This window comes from Zingiber officinale, chromosome 9A (genome assembly GCF_018446385.1).
Source record: "Zingiber officinale cultivar Zhangliang chromosome 9A, Zo_v1.1, whole genome shotgun sequence".
NCBI lineage: Eukaryota > Viridiplantae > Streptophyta > Magnoliopsida > Zingiberales > Zingiberaceae > Zingiber > Zingiber officinale.
Window position 1 is genome coordinate 52391423 of NC_056002.1, and position 10043 is coordinate 52401465.

At 36.2% G+C, this 10043-nt stretch overlaps 1 protein-coding gene across 2 annotated transcripts; it reads left to right on the forward strand.

Moving 5' to 3' along the window:
• Window positions 1-424: 424 nt before the first annotated feature.
• On the forward strand, window positions 425-8916 carry LOC122018829 (DEAD-box ATP-dependent RNA helicase 29-like). 2 transcript variants are annotated; one of them, XM_042576262.1, is made up of 11 exons: window positions 429-917; window positions 1665-2826; window positions 2954-3011; window positions 3330-3431; window positions 4649-4694; window positions 5367-5443; window positions 5538-5590; window positions 6569-6650; window positions 6744-6800; window positions 8062-8188; window positions 8400-8916. In XM_042576262.1, exons 1-11 carry the CDS (start codon window positions 470-472, stop codon window positions 8648-8650), a joined length of 2463 nt encoding a protein of 820 aa, XP_042432196.1. In that variant the 5' UTR covers window positions 429-469; the 3' UTR covers window positions 8651-8916. The 2 variants fall into 2 exon arrangements, with proteins under 2 accessions (XP_042432197.1, XP_042432196.1); XM_042576263.1 differs by lacking the exons at window positions 6744-6800; window positions 8062-8188; window positions 8400-8916 and adding an exon at window positions 6037-6092 and having other exon boundaries at window positions 425-917; window positions 6569-6646.
• The last annotated feature ends 1127 nt before the right edge of the window (window positions 8917-10043 follow it).

The window sequence follows — 10043 nt, forward strand, 5'->3', positions numbered from 1 at the left end:
TATGGTACCATGGTAAAATATTCAAGTTGTCATCCAAGTATCCACGGTTCAATTTTTAACTATGACGTATTTGATAACTACTTAGTAGCATCTATATATTATAGTAGTCATCGATAATGGTTACAATAGTATTAGATAAAGAGTATTCTTAAAATTTTCATGGGCACTATTTTGATGGAGTGATTGATTTATTAAAAAAAAAAGTTATTTCATTATTTACATAATTTAGGATATGCTTTTTTTTAATTTTTGTCTTAAAATTTTAAAATTTTAAAATTAGATAAAGAATTTTTTATGTATATACATATGCGTATATTAACAAGTAACAGCTAACTCACCGAAAATCAATAGAAAACCGAAATAAACCGTGCACCGGTCTGACTCGATTGTCTCCTACAATTTGATAAGGGTTCACTGCAAAACCCTACCCCTCCCTCCCTCTCTCTCTCTCTCTCTCTCTCTATCTCTCATGGCGAGACCGCGCGGCGGGATCTCTGCGAGAAAGCCGGCGGATGGCGAAGTGGAATTCCACGCTGATGAGGCCGAGATGAAGGCGATGGTAGGCGTCAGCTCGAAGGCGGAGCTGAAACGGCGTATGAAGGAGAGCAAGAAGGCCAAGTCTGGCGGCTTCGAGTCGCTGGGGCTCTGCCTCGAGGTCTACCGTGGCGTTAAGAGAAAGGGATACCGCGTGCCGACCCCGATCCAGAGAAAAACGATGCCGCTCATCCTATCCGGCGCCGATGTGGTCGCGATGGCCCGAACGGGGTCCGGGAAGACCGCCGCCTTTCTCGTTCCCATGCTTCAGAAGCTCCGGCAGCATGTGCCGCAGGCCGGCGTACGTGCGCTTATCCTATCGCCCACTAGGGACCTCGCCATGCAGACGCTTAAGTTCACCAAGGAGCTCGGCAGGTTCACTGGTTAGAATTCCTTCGCTCTTCTATCTCTTCCCTTGATTTGGTTCTCTATAAGCTACTGACTACCGATGTGCATAGCGCTTTATATTGAGGAAAAAAGTAGAGTAACGAGAGTACAAATATCGTCAATATAAAATTGATAACAAAATTTTTAACTTTTATTTCATAGGCACAATTGTTCAATTGTTGCACATTTAAGCTTTTTTAGGTGAAGGTGAAAGAGTTGTTCTGTTGCTTTGTATTGGTACTTCTGCTTCAGTATTTGTTGAAACTAGTGTAATTTTCCGAAGAGGTTAGAGGAAGGGAAGAAAGGAGACATAAGAAAATGGACATAAACTATCACCTTTTTTTTAGATTGTAATTACTTTTATAATTATAGGAAAAAAATTCAGTCATTTTGACCATATATTTTATGGTCCATCATTCCCCTCCCAACCACACTTTGATGATTTTGTGAAGTGTTTTATTTTTCGTTATGTTTTGTAATCTTCTGAGACATCATTTTCAGCTAAACTAATTAATCTTTAGTAAATTTTTGCCACTAATTCTTCTTGCTAAGGCTTGTATCTTACAAGTACGAAGACAACTCAATATCATCACATCCTTTTTCTTGATTTTATTGGCATTCAACTGAGCAGTACTGTTTTCAGTGCTTGTTCTCACATGTATATGCATTTCACTTTTTTGCAAAGTCATTTTTATCTACTGAAGTTGTACATCTTTAGTTAAATGAACTATAATCTTCGGCAGATCTTCGCACCAGTCTATTGGTTGGTGGTGATAGCATGGAAAATCAATTTGAAGAGCTAGCACAGAATCCTGATATTATAATTGCTACTCCTGGCCGACTTATGCATCATTTGTCAGAGGTTGAGGGTATGTCACTGCGTACTGTGGAATATGTTGTATTTGATGAAGCAGACAGTCTCTTTGGAATGGGTTTTGCCGAGCAGTTGCACAAAATTCTTTTACAGCTTAGTGAGACACGTCAAACTTTACTTTTTAGTGCTACCATGCCAAGTCTACTCGCTGAGTTTGCAAAGGCTGGTCTTCGCGATCCAGAGCTTGTGCGACTTGATCTAGACACTAAGATTAGCCCAGATCTTAAGATGGTATTCTTCACAATGCGTCATGAAGAGAAACTTGCTGCTTTGTTGTACTTAGTCAGGGAACAAATTAGTTCTGATCAACAGACATTGATATTTGTTAGTACCAAGCATCATGTGGAATTCCTAAATATTCTTTTTAGGGAAGAGGGTATTGAATCTTCTGTCTCGTATGGTGACATGGATCAGGATGCTCGAAAGATTCATATTTCAAGGTTCAGAGCACGAAAGACTATGATTCTTATTGTGACTGACGTTGCTGCAAGGGGCCTTGATATTCCCTTGCTTGATAATGTTTTGAACTGGGACTTCCCTGCAAAACCTAAGCTTTTCGTACATAGAGTTGGTCGAGTGGGTCGGGCTGGTCGAACAGGTACTGCTTATTCCTTTGTTACATCAGAGGATATGCCTAACCTATTAGACTTGCATCTTTTCCTTTCTAAACCACTTAGACCTGCCCCTACTGAGGAGGAAGTTCTCGATGACATGGAGAGAGCATACACAAAGATTGATGAAGCAATTGCAAATGGAGAGACGATATATGGTCGTTTTCCTCAACCAATTTTAGATCTTACTTCTGAAAGACTTCGGGAGGTGATTGAAGCAAATGCAGAGCTAGTTTCATTGCAGAAGGTGTCTACTAATGCATTTCGCTTATATTCTAAGGGGAAGCCTTTACCTTCAAGTGAATCCATTAGAAGAATGAAGGATTTACCTCGTGAGGGGCTGCACCCAATCTTCCGAACTTTACTTGGACCAAATGAACTTGCGGCACTAGCTTTTTCTGAACGATTAAAGGCGTTTAGGTAATGATCATTTTATGTGTTTGTTTATTCAGTTGATTTAATAAGAACTAAATGAATCAGTGAATGAGTAAGATGACAAATCAATTTCATTGTACTCTGTTTATATTTTTCTGGCTTGACCTGCTAGGCCAAAGCAGACTATATTAGAGGCTGAAGGGGAAGCTGCAAAGGCAAAAAATGCACAAGTAAGATGACAAATCAATTTCTTTGATTTTTCCTGAGAATTGAGATAGTCCTATAGCCATTTGGTGTTACGAAAGGCAGATATCTTGCTTGTTATATACATGAGTTCATTTTTCATAGTTGCTTTCATTTGGATTCTCCTATTATATTCATTTTTCCTTAGAATATTACCATAAATCAGGCAACAATGTATCATTTTTCCCCCCATGTTACTTCCTACACAGGCAGGTTAAAGACTTCCAAAGTAGTTTATATATTCACCAGATTATTGTTAAGAACTCCATTTTTTTAATATAAAAAACATTTTTGATGACATGTAGGGTTCAAATCAATGGCTTGAAGTGATGAAGAAGAAAAGAGAAGTTCATGAAGAGATAATTAAATCGGCACACCACAAGCGTTGTATGGATCAGGCAATGAAGGTAAACAGTCATTCATCTTAGTGTCGAGGCAGGTTTAATGAGATATAGTGATACCTCTACTAGAATTGAGCACATTTTCCAAAGTTTGTTGATTATTGTCTGCAGTATGTGTGTATTCTTTTTAAACTTCATGCCTTCATGACTTTCACCTCTGTTGTCATTGGCTACTAGGAACAGAGAGCACTCTGATTTGGAAAAATCAATAATATCTGATTTTTAAGTTATCAATTGACCAAATTTGATCCAGATTGTTTGATCTTGATGGGAATTGGGTGCTAGAAGATCCAAGATTTATTTATTTCATAGAGAACCTACTCAACTATATTAGCACACCATTGGACTGACTGGCATATTTTTGAATGTTCTGCAGGGTTGTCAAGAACTATCATAGAGGTGACCACTGAAAATTTTGTAGGAAAGTCCACCAAAAGTAGTGTTTAATTACATGGGAATGTTGTTGGAGTTGACTAATTAGAGAATGGAAATCCTACTCTGGAGTTCAGATACCTAGAATATGCCTCATTACTCTATCTTCGATTCATGATTTGTACTGCTGGTGGAAATTTCATTTGTGTGCATGATTAGTTACCTTTTTTTAATGCTTCTCTATTGGTCATGATCATATTTGTAAAAACTTGCATCTTCAATTATACAATTTTGTCAAGTTTAATGACTTGGTCCTTTTTTTTGCTGCTAGAATGTGGTAAAAATCACATACTGACATCCTTATGTGGATTAAATACAATTAAACAATCTTCCATAATGTATGAGGCACCATCACTTTTTGGAAGAAATTAGTAAGATATGGACCAATAGTGATAGAAGATGTCACTTGCAGATTTTGTTTTACTCAATCTCACATGCATTTCTTACTTGAATATATATCTTATTTTTATTGTTTAATATCTACTGTGTATTGTTAGTTGTTATGTCCAGTATCGTTATTTGTAGAAATTATGTCCTTTATCCACATTCAGTATCTGAAGGGGAGCCTTGGCGCAACGGTAAAGTTGTTGCTATGTGACCAAAAGGTCATGGGTTCGAATCCTGAAAACAGTCTCTTGCAAAAAAGCAAGGTAAGGCTGCGTACAATGGATCCTTCCCCGGGACCCCGCATGGCGGGAGCTTCGTGCACCGGGTTGTCCTTTTTTTTTTTTATCCACATTCAGTATCTCTGTGCTGCATTTGTAGTTAGTATTTCTCTTTTCTGGATGCAGGATACAGAGATGACAAGTGCTCCACTAGTTGAGTTGGAGAAAAAAGGTTTTCAGTTCTTAATTTCACTATGTTTCTTATGACCTATCATTTTTATAATCACCTTTTGACTTGTTGCAGCCTAGCTTGGCTGATATAAACAATTTGAGAATTTGACATGACTAATTAGGATATGACAACAGTAGAATCTGAATCTTTGATTGAAGGCCATAGTTTACAATTGTCAATGGCAAACACTGTCATTGTCAGTTTGACTTAATTAGACTAGGTTTGACTTGGTATTTTGAGGGATGTACTTTCCTTTTGAACATCGCAAGATGGTGGACAATCACTAGGGCAGTAACTTCAAGGGAGAAGGGAAATGTCTATTCTAATCACTGCATTATATATAAGATCTCTTTATGATCTACTTGTGTACAATACTTCCCTTTATGTCTCACCTTTTTCTGTTAAATATATGTATTGCTTCTCTAGCTGCTAATGACATTCTCTTGCCCTTCAAAATGACAGTGGTAAACAAGTTTTGTATTTTCCATAATTTGTATTAGTTGGATTGTTTGTATGTCATTATGATCACCAGATTATCCATTTTCTTACCTTTTGTAATGTATTTCTGTTAATTATGTTTTCTTGGTATAGATTGTTGATGGTTTATGCTGCATAATTCATAGACCTATAGTTCATCTTTGACTTGTTATCTTTGGTGTTTTATTTCATTAGAAGTACGCAGTGCTAAAAGAAAGGTTGTCAACTTTAAGGATGATGAATTTTATATAAGTGCAATTCCAACAAATCAGGTATACTGCTCGGTCATTGTTAATGCTCTTTTTATTAACTGTGTATCCAGAACCTACTTCAAACTGATTCTGAATTTGATTCTTTCTATCACAGCATCTGGAAGCTGGGCTCTCAGTCAAGAATGATGAAGGATTTGGATCAAACAGGTAGCACTATCTTATGCACAATTGTTCTCAGTAGGAAGTTATTGTTAAGATCCTTTGTATCTGGACGGTTCATTTTATGTGGCAATCATAACTGTGATTCCAAAATGAGTTAATTAAAGGATTCATGAATGCAATTTATCCATGACTTCGCATTCTTATTCTGAAATTATTCTGAGTACCATTGCAAAATGTCATGAAAAATTGCCATTCTGCCGCTTGGAAGTGTGTAGTGTACCTATTTACCGTCCTCTATTTTGTGCATATCTTGTGTATGGATTGGCTTGTTTCTTGCCGGCATCATTTTTGCACACTATGTCAATGCATGTTTACTTGCAATGATATTTGATCAGGTATATCTACAGTAAATATCTAGGAATATTTGTTATGGCAATCTGGCACTCCATGTTGCTTAGGATCATTTTATGCTATTTGTTTTGTTTGTTAAGCCCCCGGGACTATGGTGCAGCGCCAGAGCATCCAGGTTGTTACTCAGGCACTTGAGGTTCGATCCCTAGCTTTGGTGAATTTGCAAGAATTTTTCCTCCAAATGGGGCGTGCAACCAAAGGATGCTGGGCTTCTTGGCCACTCGCCGCGAGCGCTTCCTGATTTACCCTAATGGCCAGTGGAAAAATTCCGTGGGAACCCAGGACTAGTCAATGGTTTATCAATTTTATGCTATTTGTTCAACTTGTCTTTGTTGGAAAATTCTTAACATACATTTTGTGAACTGTGATACTTAGATTCTTCATTTAGCCTTTCATTATTTGCAATCGATACTGACACTAAGCCAACAGCCAACATCCTTTATTAAAAAGGTTTTAGAAATTGTCATGTCAAACACGTAGATCCACACCCCTCTATGGTTACTTGACGTTGTCTCCAAATAGCTTATGTCATGACACTAACTTTCAATGTTATTGCCTTCAATCCTATAACTTTTAATCACAAGGGAGAAATAATGTGGCTTTGATAAGCAGATTGGATGCTGCTGTTCTCGATCTAGCTGCTGATGATAGGAGTGGGTTACAGAAGCAAAAATCTCAATTTCATTGGGATAAGGTACTATTTTGATGACAAAAGGAGGTGCCTCATGCTACTTTTGTTATCTTTTATGGAAACTGTTTATTTTGTTTTCCTTCTTTTTGGTTGTAGAGAAGCAAAAAATACATAAAGTTGAACAATGGAGATCGAGTCACAGCTTCAGGCAAGGTAAGTGGTCCTTATTCTGCCCACTTCAGATGAGGCATTCTATTTATCCCTCTTCCAAATTTTTGATCATATATTGTGGATTGACAAATGAAGTTCATTAATTTATTGAGACAAATAAACATAAGCCTGAGTGAGATTAAGGTTTTCTGTGTGAAACTTGAGTCCAGGTCCTGATCTTCATTATCAACAGCGTTGGTCCCAATTATTTGGGGTCTGCGGTATCGCTAGTAGTATATAAATCAATCAAATTGTTTTGCATTTTATCGATAAATGTTTTCTTTGGTCCCCTATTCCTTGCACCAATCTATTGATTCATCTGCATCAGACATGTTCAATTCACGATCTTGAAGCTTCATTGCTAATTATGAGAACATTTTTATGTGACTTGTTGCAACGTAATGAACAGGAGTTCAAATTGATTCTACTAGAACTTATTTCTGATCTGGAAAAGCCCTCTTGAATCAAATATTTCCTTTTTCTATTGTTCATGTTGCAACCTATGAAAGGGAAACCAACTTTTTATTACTTGATACATGTACATTCTAACATTGTCTCTCCTTGGAATATCTAGTTTGTTAGTTCATTGTGTATCTGAAACACATTTAATCCTCTTATACAATGCAAAATATAGATCTTATTCTAGGTCAGAGCAGTTGATCCATTTACAAAATGTAAAAACTATTTGATTTCCTTTTTCTTTATTGTTCATGATGCAACCCATGAAATGGAAACCAACTTTTTCAGAGGAAAGTCAATCTGTCTACATTTATTACTTGATACATGCATATTCTAACATTGTCTCTCCTTGGAATATCTAGTTTGTTAGTTCATTGTGTATCTAAAACACATTTAATCCAAGTATACAATACCAAATATAGATCTTATTCTAGGTCAGAGCAGGCGAAAACTATTTGTCATTTCATCAGGTTTTACCTTGTTTCACACTTTCAGCTAATTATTCTCCGACACTACATTAGTATCCAAGACAAAATTGTTCTTAGTCGTATCCTAGGAAATCAAATCAACCAGTGCATATTTTGAACGAAATCAATGATTACATGTCTTATTCATTCCTTGTTCTTCGATATTACTGAAATGTGTTCAAGCAGTCTATACTCTTCCGCTTATGCATCTTCAGTTCTTCACCTGTTTTTTTATTTATTTATTTTACTTTTGAGTATGTCTCCAATTTCATTTTGTTCCCAAGTTTAACCATATACCAAACTGCCTACCAATTTATTTTTGATTTTTTGTTCGCTAGATCAAGAACGAAAGTGGTTCCAAAATCAAGTTTGATAAAACAGGATTGTACAAAAAATGGAAGGAACGTTCCCATCGAAAAATATCTCTTGGAGGAACAGATACAGATGAAGCCACTGGGTCAACAGGTAATGAAATACCATGAATTTGGTTATACGTTCTTCAGTTTTTGTAGTTGATATATTTATTAACTTATTGTCGAAATTTGGTGGATGAACTTGTTATGCGTCTATATTAGCTGAATATCGATAAATAACACTAGTGGTTCTATCCCTGCATTGCTTGTGGAATTTTTCCACTTCTCTTTCCAAAAGTCAATTTACAATTTGTGTTTCCTAGAGAGGGGAAATAAGCTTCTACAACAGCAGCATTTCAAGGGCGGAAGGAAACGGTGGTCCCTCCCCAATGCCAATGTACCATCCGAGCTGAAAGACCCTGAGCACGTACGGAAGATCAGACAGAAGAAGGCCACCAAAATCATGCGTTTGAAGAGCAAACCCTCTAAAGGCATCAAGGGGAAAGGGAAAGGGAAAGGGAAAGGGAAAGCGAATGGAAAGGGGAAGAAATTTGGGAAACATAAAGGCAGGTAAGCGAGAAAGCCAATGAACTATGAAGGTACTCGATACAATTCATCAGACAAGTTTTTCCAGTAAACTATAACTACCATAGTCAATCTTTGAACTGCACAAACCTGTTTCTAATCCATGTTCGACAAAAACTTGGCACGGATGTGGAAAATATAGTAACTAAACTTGTAATTCAATTTTGACTGATCATTTATCTTTGTAAGCTACAGCGTCTATGATTTACAGTTTTTTCTGTTGAAGAAGTTCATGAATAATGTATTTTTAGTGTTTCATCGTTGTCGGAGAGACCAGCATCATTATACAAATGTGTCAGTTGCTAAAGGACTTGCTAGAGCAATTACTCAAATAGGCCATTTTGATTCGTTCCATAGAAATATTTGAGTAGTTCCAGGGGCCATAGTAAGGTGTGTTTTTAGTCCGTGTTTAACGCTCGAGCCTTAGTTTTGATAAATTAATGGATGAATTTTTTTAATAGATGATTTAAGAATATTAGGTTGGTGGATTGTTCATTATGAGTGCTTTTCGATTTATTTTTATAGTTTGGAAATTTTTATGGAATTGGGTCGGTGATTTTTATGATTAATTAGCATAAATTACATATTAGGTGTCAACTAAAAATAAGTGTATAAGTATTTTTTTAATTGTTGAAAATAACAATAAGTGTATAAGTATTTTTTTAATTGTTGAAAATAACAAGTACACAAGTGATTTTGAATTTTTTTTTTTCTAAAACAACAATAAAAAATGGCAATTTCATTGATCTAGCAATAACATTTTAGGGGAAAAAATCAAAAGGTTTTTCAATTTTATTATCATTTTTTTAAAAAAAGTTTTTTTAAAAAACAAAGTTAAAATGGCATTCGAATATATTTATAATATAATGTTATTATAGTTGTTATAGTAACAATTTTTTGGGGCACGTCAAGAAAAAAAGTAAATTTTGAGAAATATTTATTCTAACATAACATTCTTTTGTATGGTGAGGTCGGATATTTAGTGAGACATTTTTGTATTGGTTGAAAATTAATTCTAAAATATATTGCATTAAATACTTAGGCAAATATAAATTGTGTCAACTCTTGAGAATTATTATTGTAATTGTTATATTTGACAAAAGGTCATTACGTTGATTTAGATTTTACAATCATGTATAAAAGGTAAATTAGAAAACTGAAGTCACACATGAGAAGATATTTTTCTCAGCTTCATCAAAAATCGACCTTACTTAATTTGATATATATATATTGATCCTGTCCGAATGCTGAATCAATGGACGCTAGGCACGGGACGCTCTTTGACTACTGTCGTGGATCTTCGACTGGTGGCACGAAGCTCCGGCGAACCTGCACAGAAGTCGGGCTGGGAAGGGGTTCCCGGCGGTGACCCTCCGACGCTT